We start from the raw sequence: 16056 nt of genomic DNA, 5'->3' as shown, positions 1-16056 counted from the left end.
CCATACCTAAGGAAATTGTCTTTTGCAAAGGAATATCAATATTAGTTGCTTTATGATCTACTAATTAATTACCATTTATATTTCATAAGCATATGGTTGAACCTGAAGCATAGTCAAATACAACAACAAAGTACTCAATCTATTAACGGTTCGGTTTTGGCTATTTAAACTGTCAACAACTGAAAGCTAAAGTTGCTTCAACGTTTCAAGCAAAGCTTGCTATAGAGGAAGATGGTGTATGGGTTTACTGCTACAATGACAACGCAAGATCCGTCATACTTGTTAAGCGCTTAATGATTGTGCAACAACCAAAAGCCCTTGGATGCTACAAAGCAATGCTAAATAAGTTCGTCTCATTTTTTATTTTTATTATGAACAAGTTTACAACAACATTGGAACGCTATTTTTTTTCAATATTTTACTCCCAACGCAACACGGGTGACACAATACTAGTTAAATAAATTATAAAATACATAGAAAATGAGAACGAGAAGTCACTAGTTACTAGCATTGGTTTCATCCAAAGTGCAGCATAGGGCAGAATAGTACAATCACCAAGTACTACTAATACTAAAATTACAAAAAGAAATCTATCATACAGAATCACAACAGTGCCCAATACCTAAATGGACCCCCCCCTAAGTTTCCCTTTCTACCCTTAAATCATTTCCCTTTTTTTCTTTTATATTTTCAGCGGCTATTAATATTATTACACCTTCCAACTTAAAACAAAAATTCGACCTAACATACGGGTCGGTTCAGATAGCTAGCTGCATGACAAAACAGACGGGTCGGTTTGAAAGCCAGTTTTGTGACAAGAAAAGACACGCCGGTTCGGATGCCATTTGTATGACAACATAGACGGGTCGGATCAGTGTAGGTTGCGAGCCGTATGAAATGAGTTTCATGTTCCTTCATGTTTCAAGAAATCTTGAGATTTTTTTTCTTTTTTTTTTGGGTTATGTACTATTTTTTTGAGGGGTTAAATGCTATTTCACCAAACTGTTGGACAGCAAAGCATTCTATGGTGTTTGTTGACAAAATTGAGAAATCCAACAAATGTCACATTCCTCAGATCTTATCCTTGGTGTTGGTGGTACCTCATCTGGCTGAAATTGATGTTCTGTTACAAATATACAGTACTACCCACAATTAATTTTACAATAATATAAATTATATGACTCAGTAAGAAATAAAAACTATTATTATTATTATTATTATTATTATTATTATTATTATTATATACACCGTTAACCATAATATAAATGAATACAAATCTTTCACAATCCGGATGCATTATATGGTTATAACCTTTGAGAAATAAATACCATAACTAGGATTTTGTTGAGAATAACCTATAACTATGAAGATCAAGTAATAACTAAAACAACATGAGAGTAATCATTTTTGAGTATATTTACACGAAAGGTTTGTTTTAGATAGCATTTTACTTATGTAGGCATAGTTATGAATCACAGGAACTAATTTTAAGTATCTAATCTCTTTCACACATGGTTATAAAAATCCCGACTAGACGTTGATTGATCATCAATTAATCCTGATAAATCACCAATTGATCCTAGTTAATCCCAACTAATCGTTAATCCTCAACTCACCGCACGACTAGCGATGACTAGAACACTGCCTTTGCATATCACTAGATACACTTCCGATATTTAAAACTAACACCTCTTTTAAGATAATAAAGTAACTAACAAACATAAAATAAAAACACAAAAAATTAATAAAGTTTGGAGATTCTAAAGTCTTTTTGGAGATAAACGAATATAAAGTAGGTACAAGAAATACTTTCCCATATTTTATTACTATAAAAACATATGTGATATCAAGACTAACGAAAAGTATAATAAAAATAACCGTTTATTCAGATTTTCTCAAAGATAAAACCTAATCTTAAAAAGAAGTATACAATAGTGTTTTTCAAAAGGTTAGGAAGAGTCTGAAACACATGTAAACTGGTTAGGAAGTGACTAAATGTTACAAAAAGTTTGGTTTGGGTGCAATTAAAGTCAAACTGTTGGACCACAAATTGGTCTTGCAGCCTACAATTTTTTAATTAGCTTTCACACGGTATTTAATCTGCCTGTATATTTCGAATAATTCGACATTGGTTTTCAATAATATTTTTATATCAATATTTTAATTTTAAAAATATATTTATACTTATGTGCTATATAATTATAATAGCTGTTTTTAATCTTTTAAATGTATAATATATCAATATACATAGGGATGTTAAGTTGCTAAACATCTAAAAAATAACAGCAGTAAAAAACATTTATAAATCCGTCATCCAATAAATTTGAGCCTTTAAAATATCAAGGGGTTGAGAGGTTTAAGTTCAAATATCCTGAATAATATAAATTCATCATTAAAAAAAATAAAATTGAGAATCACATGCAATTTTTCAAATTGTAAGTGCTCCGTAGATCTGAATGACCATTTAAGTACATTTATGATAACATATAGTTACTTTAGACATTTTGTAATTTATATATACAACAAAAGATTCTTCCAAAATGTTGGTCCTTTTATATTCTTAAATATATTCCTTAAATACCCTTATTTATGTTTGTTGTTTTGCATTACATCCAAGTCTGTAAAGGATCAAATTGGAAATAAACTTAATACTAATATACCTTGTCATATTATATATTAAGAAAATATAAAAACTTCAATACTAAAAAAAATAAAATATCATGCAAAGAACATATTTTTTTTACTTAACATAAAAAAACCTCCAACCAAATTGTAAACGTTTAAAACCTTAAACTTGTTTAGATACAGTTACTAGCATAATTGTCACATGTGCCGATGTGCAAAAGCTGTGTAATACATTTGTTTAATATTTGTATGTCATGTGAAGTAATTAAAAGTCAGGTTAAAGTTAAAAAATAATGGCTTTAACTAGAGCTAAAGAAAAGTATATCATGTTCAAAGTTGCCAAATTAATAACATTTTTATATACTGTATATCTATTCAAAACAAGCGTCTTACTTTTGTATAAGCTATAAGTTGATGAGGTATTTTTTAATTAATAAAGCATGTTAATTTCTTTTTAAGTCATATTATTTTATAAGAACAGTTTGTAATTCAAACTTAATTAAGTTTATTTTTATTGAATAGACTAAAAATATATTTCACTAATGATGTGCCAAGTTGCACACTTTGGTGGGATGGTAAAGGCTTTGGCCTTTTGGTGAGAGGTCCAGGGTTCGATTCCTGGCATTGACGGTATAATGTAAATAGTAGGAGGAAAGCTTGTATGTTCAAAAAAAAAAAAAAAATATGCATGCACTTACATACATTCGATTAATATAATAAAAATTATATAAGAAAGTACTTAAAAGGGTTTTGACTAGTCTAAGTATGATTAATTAAATAGATAAAAAGTATCTGCTTCATTTGAGGAGGCAGCAAAATCATTACCGACTGTCACATTTTTAAAATTTAATTAAATATATTATCGGATCACTTCCCCTTAACAAAATATTATTCGTGAACTTAAGTTAAAAACAAAAAAAAAACTTGAATTTATTTATGCTCAATTAAGTTGTAACTCAAAAGATTAATTTGATTTTTTATTTTAAAAAAGTAACAAAATTATTAAAATGGCAACTCTAGTGGAAGTATATAGTAGTTACACTATTAATACTTTTGACAAAATGTATTATGATTACTTATGATCAACTGGCTCCATTTAAAAGGTCAGAAAATTTTCAAAATAATTAAGTTAAAATTTGCCCCAAAATAAGTTGAAAAAAATTTAAACCATCCATTGAAGATTCATTAACTTACCCATGTTTTTGCAAAAATTCTTATGATATGATTATTAGTTCAACTAACTGATAGCTTGTAAAAATCGTCTACAAAATTTCCGGTGATATCGCTCATACTTACAAAAGAGAAAAGCTTTTATATAGCCATATAAGAACAATTTTTTCATTAAAAGGTAGCCTAGATTAAATACACAGATGATGCTTGAAATAAAATCAGATCCTGATTAGAAAATACAAAAGTCATACCATGTTGTGATTGAAATTGTTGGCATTGGAGTAATATTGGTAGTGGGGTTGACCACCCTGGCTCGAACCATCTTGAGTTGATGGCTCAGTCTCTTCTGGGCATTCAAGGTTCACACCAAATAGTCTCACCCTCCTTGGGTTCCCACTAGCCACTACATGATGATCTCTTTGGTTATTTTCTAGATTATCATTTACACCTCCTGCATTTCCATTAATTATAAATATTAGAACCAAACACATATTCTTTATTTTCTCCAATAATTTGTAGATCAAAAAGAAACAAAACTTCCACTCAATTTGTGTGGTTTTCTGTGTAATTCTAGAAAGAAAATAAAACAGAAACAATTTCCCAGATTAATGGAGTTTTATAATACAAAAATCTCAAAAAACTTAAAGAAGTTAACATCATATTTTTATATATTTTAAAGATAAAGTTTTGAAATAAAAAATGTTAAATTTATGTATACAAATAATAAATCCTATAAATTAAAATTAAAACTGTAAAACTTAGAAATGATAACATTGAGATATATATAACTTACAAAAAAAAATAATAATAAAAATTTATTTAATCAAATGCTGATTTTTCTTTAAAATGAGAAAGAAATTAATTTCCTTTCATGATATTTTGAGCGTTAGTTACAGCACAAACTACAATTTACCTAATCCCACTTGTTAACACGGTATCACGGATCCCATGAATTTTCCAACAATATTCTCATGGTCAATAAAATTTATTACACGAACTCGAAATATGTTGGTGGGGAAGTGTGACGACTCACAATTAATATGCATACATGCACCAAATTAGCAAAAAATGAAAAAATAAATAAATAAACAAAACTTGTATAAATAATATAAAACTAATAATAATAATAATTATTACCTGCATGAATAGAGGCAGTTTGGTATGGATGAGGAAGCGATATAGGTAGGTGGTGCGAAGGATAATTAAACTGCGGCGCATTATAGACGACCCTGGTGGTCCACCCATTAACCTGCACACCAGCTGCTGCCGCCGCACTATCCTGCACCTGCCGCCGTCTCCACCCAATAAACAGGCGGTCACCGTCAACCCTGTGACGTTCAAACAAGACAACGTCACCGGCATCCAACCGTTTATCCTTAACGTAACGGCTCCAACCCTTGGTCAACACATAGCTTTGACTGCTGTTCCAGTAAGAGTACCTGAACCGCCACGTCTTCCCGGCTTCGTCTTCAAAGGTTAAGAGTAGGCCTTTCTGGTGGTCAACGCCGGGAAGTGGGAAGTGTTTCTCGGCGTGTTGTTTGGGAATGACGAGGCGGTTGAGTTTGCCGACGTCGGATGGAGTCAGAGGTTTTTCGAACATGGGTTGTTTGGAATCTTGGTCGGAGGAGGTTGTTTTGGGTGAGTGGTTGTTATATTGATCCATATTATTATTCATAAGAGGGTATGGGTACCAGAGGGTGGTTTCTGGTAGGTTAGAAGATAAGTGAGTTAAGGACATGTGTGTGTGTGTTTGTGACTGTGTGTGGGGTAAGCAAGAGAAAGAGAAAGAGAAGAGAGGCGTGAGGAATATGATTTTCGATATGGAAGAAAACTATATATATATGGGATGTGTATATGTAGCTAAGACTTCGGGATGGGGTGCTGCTATTTATTATTATTTCTTTAATTTTTTGTGTTTTGTTTCTTTATTTTTTTATATGTATTTTTACCTTTTTCTTTGTGAACGTGGGTGGAGAGTCGAAGTCATAGTCTAAAAGTTTTATTGTTCTTTTTTTTTAAACAGAATATATTAGAGTTATAATTTAGGATCAATTTCGTTTAAGGGGAAGGGATTTCATCGGTAGTGAAGATCGGGTACTATACATGATTTGGGTAGTTAGTCGCTTGTGGTTAAACTTTCATAAACGAGTATCACTGCCCGGTGAGAGAAGCATGTCAGAAAGTGAGAGAGAACCATGAGAGGTGAAAAGTTTTATTTATTGCTTTTTATCAATATTTTGTCTTCTAGTTATTAATTTTTTTTATTTTGTTTTTTATGTAAGTTTTAATGAAAGTTTTATAAATTTAATTTTGTTTTAATAACATATATATATTTTTTTTCATAAAGTATATTTTTTGTTTCTTTTTATTTTTATTTATGTTATCCTACTTTTGATGTTTTTAATTTGAATTAAACAAAATGGCAAAAAAACGTCCTTCACGTTTGTACGGTTTTTCAATGGACGTCATTTGACAAACTTAATGACAAAAAACATCCTTTATGTTAAAAAAAACGTTGCACAGTTTGTCCTTTTCATTAACAAGGGTTAGTTTTTCTCGTTAAATTCAGTCATGTGCACCTCATGTGAGGTCAATTTAGTCTTTTTACCCACCAGGGGTTATTTGTGTAAATGACTTAAAATTTTGGGCTTTAAATAAATAAAAGTTTTTTTTTTCTTTTTAACCATCATCTTATTCCCCAAATATTCATAACCCACCATCAACACCACAACCAAAAACACTAACCACCACCCATCATCATCATCATCCCATCCAGCCTCCCACCACCACCGACAAAACTCACCTCCGTACGTCCGCCGTCGGACCACCACCACCCTCCAACCGTAAAATAAGAACTCTCTCTCCCTCTCTCTCTCTCTCCTTCCTTCTTCAACCCATAAACTTCATCCAAATTTCCATTACAATCAATCCAATCCACCAATCAAACAACCACCACTATGTTCTTTCTCTCCCTTACTAACTTCTCAACCACAATCACCAGTTCCGGCCAGCAGCACGGAACCGTTGACCACCAAGCACCACCCCCACCACCACTCACTTAAAACAATAAAAGCTTTGTAACGGAGGATTTCAAGTTGTACGAGCACGATTAGATGAGACCGTGGACAAAGTTGCAGTAATCATGTTCAGCGCCATCCCCGACGGCTCTCTCTCCGGCAACCACAATAACAATCTACACACTGTTCAGACTCATCCGCGACGCCTCTCTCTGTTGTGAAAAGCCCTAAATTGCAGGTATAGTGTTTGTCTCCAACCCTAGGGTTTCGAAATCTAGGGTTTATGGACGAAATCAGTGGTTGTTGTTCTGATGGTAGCGGCTACGGATGAAATCGGTGGACGGAATCTAGGGTAATAGAGAGGCAAGTGGTGGTGGCTGCGGTGGAAGGTGATGGGTGGTGGTTGTTTGGTAGGTGAGTGATGAATATGATGTTATTGTGATTGTGGAAGGTTCTGATGTTAGTGATAGTGGTTACTGGGTGGATATGAGAGAGAGAGAGAGAGAGAGAGAGTTTTTATATATTTATTCTTTTAGATTATTTGTGAATTAATATATTGTAAAATTACAAAATTACCTTCATGTGCGTTGCATATGACCAAATTTAACGAAAAAAATTAACGGAGTTAGTGTCAAAGGACGTGACGTGAAATAGATTTGAAACATGAAGTATGCTTTCTGCTATATGTTTGACGAAAGGAAGTCAATTGAAAAACCGTGCAAACGTAAAGGACGTCTTTTGCCATTTTATCTTTGAATTATGTAGCTTTCTTTTAATTTAAATGAAGGTTTAGTTATTATTGTATGTTTAATCATTTATTTTTGTGTTTTTAAAATAGATTTTAAAAAAAAATTGAGTGTATTTTAAGATGTTACTTTTGGTTAGGGGTTTTGATGTAACTGATGCGTAAATGATATGACGACACATGAGTATTAGAAACTGGGGTATTTGAGATTAGAAGTTCTCCCTCCTTAATAGAATATATGTACATATAAGAAAATATTTCATATAGCATAAGAATAGAATATTTACATGTAAAACTTTGGCATTGAAAAATGGCTATTTGGTGGTGTTATATATAGGATATATCAGAAAAAGAAACATTTCATTAATTTTTTGACATGTTAAATTATTGATGAAAGAATTTGGTTGGATTATATTTCTTGCTTCTCATTCGTTCGTTTCAGGATAAATTCATAAGCAGTGGAGAAGTAACAATGAAGAGAAAAGAAATCACAGAACACTTTTTTTGGTTCTTTTATAACTTTTCAGTGGGTGTTGTTAAATGTATCCATTCTATACCATTTTTACTGAATGTACATCCTCTGAAGTTATTATATAAATTACTTTTAGCTCTTAACATTATTTACATACATATTAGTCACTAAACCATTGGTTTTCACTTAATAGTCTTCACTACACATATCAAATTAAAAACTATTAAGCTATTATTATTAATTATATTTTTGTATTAATCTTGTTAATATATATATATATATATATATATATATATATATTGTTTAATAAATATAACAATGCACCGATATATATAATAAAGATTATTATTATTATTATCAAGGATAATAGACACTAACAAGTTAGAAAAATTAGAAAATATATATAGTTTTTAATTTAATATTTTGAAGAGAGGCCATAAAATACAAAAAAAAGTGTTATATGAGAATATGTCAAATAAAATTCTTAAAGAAATTGAAAGTTCGGAAAATAAAAATATAAAATAAAAAAAACTTTATAGTTTTTAATTTAATATTTTTAAGTAAGACTATAAAATGCAATAAAATGTTGGAGGAGAGTAATATGTCATAAAAATTATTAAAGGAAATGAAAGTTCAGATAAGGGATATGATAAGCAGAGTAGAGGGGTACGTTTAGCCTATATAATGCTTGAAGTTATATTACCAATATGAAGTAATATGTAATCTTCTGATTAAAGAAATAATTCCATTTCTATCCTTGAGTTACCAACAACACTTTATAATGAAATTAATACTAATTTTTGTTTGGAAATTGGTTTTCAATAATCCCAATTCCAACTAACGAGTTGACTATCGGCAGTCTCAACTAAAGTCATATTTATTTCCAACGGCCCTTCGAATAACGGAAGCCTAACTCTGTTAGTCTTTAGATGACGTGGCAAACCTTGTTGACTTGTTGTCATAATCTTTCTTACGTGGCAAATACACCATTTCCCCCTTTCTCACCATCACTACACCACCATGGCAGCCACTGCCACTACCACCTACAAAAACCTAGGGTTTTTTCAAGTCGTGAATCATGGAATCCCGGTGACTGTGATGAACGATAACTGGAGAGACACCTTCTTTTCATTCATGGCCCCGTCAACGCCTCTGTTAGAAAAATATTGGAGGTTTGAATAGACGTTCAAATCGAGTACTTGGATCACGTGCTCAGTTGTAACACTCCCAATATATCATATGCTATTAAACGTGCACATTTACATATATTATGTGTTATATGAAAAAAATGATGATAGTTATGAAATTTAACCTAGTTAATTAGAAAGTGTAAAGTTTGTAAAAAGGGGTTAAATGTGGTCTTTTAAATAACTAACCAAAGTATAGAGACAGAATATCCGCAAAAGCAAAATAGACATGACAAAATATAAAGTTTGAGAAAACACACACATGTATGCATGAGTTGTTTGACATCAGGAACAAAGAAAGAGGGAAGCCTCTTGTTCATCCAACTTCTCAAAATTGAAAGACCAATTAACAATAAAACCCTTGCATGTAGGTAAATTTGTGATAATCTCAACTTGGTGATCATAAGATATGTCTTGAAATCATATTTGACAATAGTAGTGAAAGATGATAAGTAGATTACTTGCAATTAGTGAATGTATTAATATATTGTAATCATATGATGAAATTGATAGTACATGAATGCTTAAATTTGTCATGAATGTTGCAATTGTTAAGTACTTGACATAAATCACTTGTTTTTAGTGTTCAAGTCTACTATGAAGTAGGTTTTAACCTAAGGTGAAGAACCCCAATTTCATAAACAATAGGTAATGTATTAGCTTTGATTGAATTACTTTTACATGTAAATTGACTATTTGTGAGATTTGAATGTAACCAGAATTATATGAAGTGATTGAAAGTTATGAAACTTGAGAAATTACAATTCTATCCTAAAGGGTGCTTTACAAAGCAAAATAGATTAGAATAAGAATCAGGTCTATAAAAAGCTCTAATTCCAATTTGATTTGTGAGTGAAATAACGTACTTATAGTGTTAAATGTCGTGTAATTTACTTGTTTATATATATCAAACACGGTTAATTTGATTAATTTTATGTTTTCAGAAGCTAAGAGCTTAAAGAAACTGATTAGGTGCATTAGAGATACTAATTTGGAGGTTTTTACATGCATGCTCTAAAGTCTGGGAGAGTTCGGAAGTGATTCGTGTGCGTTTAAAAGTAAAACGGGCATATCCGGGAATCGAAAATGAGTTACGGGACCCATATAATATGAATTTTGGATTTCTCAATTAGACGAATATGAAAATGGAAATATTTTGATCTCACCTCCACCGTAGCTTTCAGTGGCTCCATCGTATCTTACGGTGGAGGCTGGACAACAATGGCGTAAAGGCCACCACCGTAATGCAGCTTCTTGGTACCGTAAGACACTTGACCACCGTACTCTATGGTGGCACTATCATAGCTTGCGGTGAACCCGATGCGCACACCGGTTTTTGGGTTTTTCATCCATATTTATGCCGGTTTAACCCTAAATCAAGATATCTTCATACCACAGCCGTCTTAGATGATTTTGGAGCAATTCTTCACCATCTTAACACCTCTCATTCATTAATCCTTCAATGATTTCATCTTTCCAACCATAATCAAGCTACACTAGATGCAGAGGCAAGGATAAACCGTTCATGACCACTTTAGGTGTAGGGTTTTGTGTGAATTGATGATTTTGTGTTTTCTATCTTATGTTTGGATAAAGTTTTGATTAATATTTTGTTTAGTTAAACCTTCATGTTTATTTAAACTAAGAAAACAATTGTTTTTTACAGGATTCCTTTTTATTATCAAATATTTGGTTTGTGTTCATCAACAAGTAGGATTAAGTTCTTAGGGTCATTGAACCGGTTACCTTTTGTAGGTCCCCGCGGGGCGTCGCCGATCGATACGAGATTCGCACGAGGTCTAGGAGTGCGGAATCCTCCTAGACTCGTTTATTGGTGTAGAAGACGAAGAACACGATTACACACATACAAACACACGAACAAACACAAGAACGGAACAAATCTGCAGATCTTTTATAATAATCAAAACCACGTTACATACCAAACATAAACAGAAACACGGCCGACCCGAGGTGAGCTCTACCTCGGGCCGTCCCACACGACTCTCCCTCTCGGTTTCTCTCTAGACAAATGAACTGTAATACAAAACTCTCTAACTTTCTGGATACTCAAACCTAAACGAGACACGTATATATATCGAAACAACTTCGCGGGCTTGGGCTTGGGCCAGTAGGCGAAGTTGTTCTAACTTCGCCTATGGCGAAGTTGTCCTAACTTCGTACATCGTTTCCGCTGATCAGAATTGCATAGCGACGGTCACAAAATGCACCAACAGACTCCCCTTTGACCGTTGCTCTCAATTCTAACAAACACAAAAGATCATCTGTTACAAAACATGCACCAACACCTTTGATCATTAATTCTAGAGGAGTTTTATACTAATTAACTGGTAATTAAGTAGACTAAGTTGAATTGTGTCAATTCGTGAGTAAAAACATCAAAAAAGCTCAAAATAAACAAATTTTCGTAATTGGTAATGTGGCAAAGTGAGAAGCAGGGATATGCAGTCCAGTTTATAGGGGAATTGGTCCGGGGATGTTTCAGTTTGTTTAAAATGATCAAAATGGAGATTGAAAAGTCTTTAAAACTGATTAAAATCACTAATTTAGAGTTGTAACATAGAGATTATGATTAAAGAAGGTTAATGTGATCATAACCATGCTAATCAAAACATAAAACGAACCAAATTAGCCATGAACTGGATTGAATGTTTTTTTTAAATCAAAACTGGTAATAATGACTTTGATCGTGCATTGCGATGAGCCTGGGGTGGCTCCGTTGCGTAGCACTTTCCAAATGTATTCGTTGGGATTCTTGGGTTCATCGCGCTACGCGGCGCATTTAGACTTCCCAAAGTTTGCATTTTGACACATTTGGTCCTCGGGTTTTATTTTAATTGCAATAATGGTTAAAATACATGAAATTCAACTTGTAAATAATTACATAACATTCCAAAAAAACAAAAAAAAAAACAAACAAAACATGCATAAATACTCAATAAATACTCAACATTATTAATAAACAAAGATTCAGAAATTTAAAATAGGCCGGGTTTTCATGTTTGAAAATTAACCAATGTTACATTCTGAAGTCTAAGTTTGCAACTCTCAATGCCCGCCATGCCCAAACGTCCTACAACTGGACAGTCGGTGTCGATAAGTGAGTTCTAACTTTCCCAATTTAAATAAAATGGGATTTAACAAATAAAATCATATCTTTTAATACTATCGTATGCTTTAACAAAACTTTCACAAGTATGTCACAGGGACATACAACTCTTAGCTATCAGCCTATCACAGTTGTTGTATATAAAGTTACACATCTTTTTAGCATCAAATAATCTCTAAAAACTGCAATTTCTATCAAATAATATAGTTCAAATAACTACTTATCATGTTAAAATGTATTTTCAGGTAAACCCAAGTCTCAAACGAAGAAACAAACAAAAAGACAAATAAAAGTCAAAGAAAACCCAAGAAAACACTGAAACACGCCCCCATGCTTCACTGAACACGTCCCCATGCTTTCCTGAGCAAGAAAAGAAAAAAATCTACAAGAAAAAAACAAAATATTGGACAGATGGACACGGGGCCATGCCCAGCAAGCACGGGGTCGTGGTCACCTTTCAGAAAAGACAAAAGAAATATAACAAATCTGCCAGAACGATCTGCCAGAACATTAAATGTGACTGGGCACCTATACACGGGGGGCGTGCCTCCTCCTACATGGGGCCGTGCCCGGTCCTCCAGACTGCCTATGAATAGAGGAACATGTCGAACTCATTTGCTGTGCTTGAAGAAAACATTCTATACGAAGTTCACTTAAAAAAACACCCACATTGCACTCTTATTGAAGACTTTGTGGAGAGTGTGAAGGCTTTGAGGTCGTCATCATCATCATCATCACCCATCACCATTTAAGAAAGGAGATTCATCCACATTTGGTTTGATTGTTCAAGTTTGATCATGTGTTTCTTATCTTCATCTCTTTTAATGTTCATAACCATGCTCATTATGAGCTAAACTCCATTAACCATCTAATTTCTATGAAGAAGCTTTGTTTTACTTGATGATTATGTTGAACATGTGATTTATTTTAGTAAAGTACATGGATATATTGCAATTATCCTTTGATGAAGAAATGCTTTATCACCTTAACTCAATACATCAAGGTTGATGATTAATAATCATTCATGATTCACTCATGTTCTTGGAGACTAGAAATGGTAAAAAGAAAACCTTGATAACTTATTCAAGATAAAACATGGATCCTTATATTGGACTTAGAAATGATGATATATAATTTTTGATCTATTTCTCTAGTTTTGATAATTCTGAAATAACATCTTTACACGATAGCTTAGGTTATCATGCTAGTTAAAGAAATAATATGTTAATGGAATGTGTAATTATAACATAATTAAATCAATCAAGGGGAGGTTGTGTGAGTTAACTACAATCACCCTAAGTTGTTAGAATTGGTATTTGAGAAATCGAAGTCAATCCTAATCTTTCTGCTTTACCAAACTACTTTGACATTCTCGTGGTAGTATGAGATTAAACAAGGATGGACTTGAAAATACGCATGCTAGTTTCTTTTATGTCATAGAATATGTTCACATAGAAATGAGGGACTATTCTATCATATATTATTAAGGCAAGTTTATCACATGTTTATTTAATAATCATCAAGGAAGAATGGAGTGGATTCTTAATCTTAGATGGTAACCTTCATATATTTTATTTACTCATTTAGATTTTTTCTTCTTGTCACCAATATATTATATATAAGTATTTTTATTTAAGTTTGAAAATCAACCCCAAATGATTAAACTCTCCGATTAAAGTAAAACGAAGAATTATTATTAGAAACATCTGAGTCCACTGGTCAAGACTTGGTTCTTACCAATACTATTCTACATATTCGATAGGTATACTTGCTTTTTTGTGTGTGTTTAGTCTTAGTATAAATCACTTTTATAAATTTAAAACGCGATCTTATGCGAAAGTTAAATCTCCTCTTTTATATTTTACCACACTCAACGCATGACATCAATTTTTTGGCGCCGTTGCCGGGGACACGGTACATTTCAAAGAACGATCCAAGTTTTAATTCAATCATTGTTTTTAAATTGTACAAATTTCCAACTTTTATTTTTTTTATAGACTATTATATTAGAATTTTTCTTATTTTAGGCTACCCTAACCTTTAGTTTAGCTTAATTAACTTATACCTTAGTTTAGTTTTAAAATAGCCCAACCTAACTTGTAGTTTAATTTCACTAACCTTTAGAGTTAAAAAGTTTAAATTTGATTTAATCCCATGTATGTCCTCTACATTCGGAGCTGAGCTTGTTTCTCCAATTTCTGAACCAGAACGACTTTTTCTTCGACGAATACGTAAACGGATTGCAGATTCCGCTGAAACAATCAAAGACGAGTCCGTAGACGCCATGACATCAGGAGAAAATCAACCCGAAGAAATGATGGAAGCACAAAACAATGAACTAAACATGTGCCAATATGCCAAGCCAACCCTAGAAGGCTACGACAATGGAGTGGCTCCACCCGATATCACCGAAAATTTCGAAATCAAATCAAGCACCATTTATATGGTGGAAAATTCAGTTCAATTTCATGGTCTCCTCGACGAAGACCCTCTTTCTCATATATCTCGATTCTTATGAATCTGCAGAACCTTTAAAATTCAAAACTGTTAAGAAGATCAAATCAAACTCAAACTCTTTCCTTTCTCTCTAAGGGGTCAAGCCTTATAATGGATAGAATCTCTTCCTTCTGGTCCCATTACCAACATCAGATGGTTGAACAGTTTCTCCTAAAACACTTTCCTCTTTGGTAAAACTGCCAAATATCGAGCCAGCATTACCGGATTCCGGATTAATGATGGTGAATCGCTACACGCAGCATGGGAGAGATACAAATGTCTTCTAATAATATGCCCACGCCATGGACTGAGCGTATGGTTACAAGTACAAACTTTCTTTGACGCACAATCCAGTCAAAACAAACAGGCCATCGACCAAGTCGTCGGTGAAGACCTAGGATCCAAGTCACCTAACGAAGCATTTGAAATCATGGAGAAGGCAGCAAAGAAGAGTTTCGCTTATAACCCACCAATATCTACACCAACACATAAAGGAATGCACCACGTCGATTCCAACACTCTTGTCACCGCACAGCTTGAAGCCCTTTCTAAAAAATTCGAACAACTTCAAGCCAAACTATTAAAAACCAAGATTACATGTGACACTTGTGGGGGAACTCATAAGAAGAGTGACTGAAAATAAGTGATTATGACCATGGAAGAAGTTGACTTCATCTCTCGTCAAAACAACGCTTTCAGCAACAACTACAATCCAGGTTGGAGAAACCATCTGAAATTCAGTTGGAAGGACGAAGGTAACACTCAAACTCTACCCATATTCGAAAAGAGACCGATGAATCAATCCTTCCAAACCAAAACTCAATTTCAATAACAAAGTTCCAATAAAAAACCGAGCTACTCAAAAATTGAGGAAATTTTGATCCTAATCATGACCAAAACAAATGAAGCTGAAAAGAAGGCCGACTCAAGAGCCATTGATATCAGCGGAGTATTATTGTAGCATGAAGCTGATCTAAAAAGCCAACAAGCATCATTGCAGAATCTAGAAACTCAAATCGGACAGATTGCCCACAATTGTTTGAAAGACCAGCAGGCGCTCTTCCAAGAAACACAATAACAAACCCAAATGAGACAGCCAATGTTGTTACATTGAGAAGTGGCACAACCATTGTTGTCTCACCAACTTCAGAACCAGTTATGGAGAAGGAAATCCCTGATAAGACGCATAAGAGACTGATTCCAACAGGAACCGTACA

At 33.2% G+C, this 16056-nt stretch overlaps 1 protein-coding gene across 1 annotated transcript; it reads right to left on the bottom strand.

The window, feature by feature from the left end:
* Positions 1–533: 533 nt before the first annotated feature.
* On the bottom strand, positions 534–5590 carry LOC143604594 (B3 domain-containing protein At2g36080-like). Its single transcript, XM_077081021.1, has 3 exons — positions 4933–5590; positions 4047–4246; positions 534–1123 (listed from the first exon to the last, which is right to left on the bottom strand). The coding sequence occupies exons 1-3, from the start codon at positions 5531–5533 to the stop codon at positions 1079–1081; spliced, it is 846 nt and encodes a 281-aa protein (XP_076937136.1). The 5' UTR covers positions 5534–5590; the 3' UTR covers positions 534–1078.
* Positions 5591–16056: the final 10466 nt, after the last annotated feature.

Source organism: Bidens hawaiensis, unplaced genomic scaffold, assembly GCF_021521415.1.
Source record: "Bidens hawaiensis isolate Kalapana, Puna unplaced genomic scaffold, B.hawaiensis_p1.1 tig00065941_1, whole genome shotgun sequence".
Taxonomy (NCBI): Eukaryota; Viridiplantae; Streptophyta; class Magnoliopsida; order Asterales; family Asteraceae; genus Bidens; species Bidens hawaiensis.
This window is presented reverse-complemented; position numbering and strand designations above follow the sequence as displayed.

Bases quoted from the DNA above. Each gene is read 5' to 3' on its own strand.
- LOC143604594 (XM_077081021.1), bottom strand. From the start codon at position 5,533: ATGTCCTTAACTCACTTATCTTCTAACCTACCAGAAACCACCCTCTGG. The intron at 4,247-4,932 runs GTAATAATTATT...ATGGAAATGCAG, and splicing joins AACTGCCTCTATTCATGCAG to GAGGTGTAAATGATAATCTA. The intron at 1,124-4,046 runs GTATGACTTTTG...TATTTGTAACAG, and splicing joins ACAATTTCAATCACAACATG to AACATCAATTTCAGCCAGAT.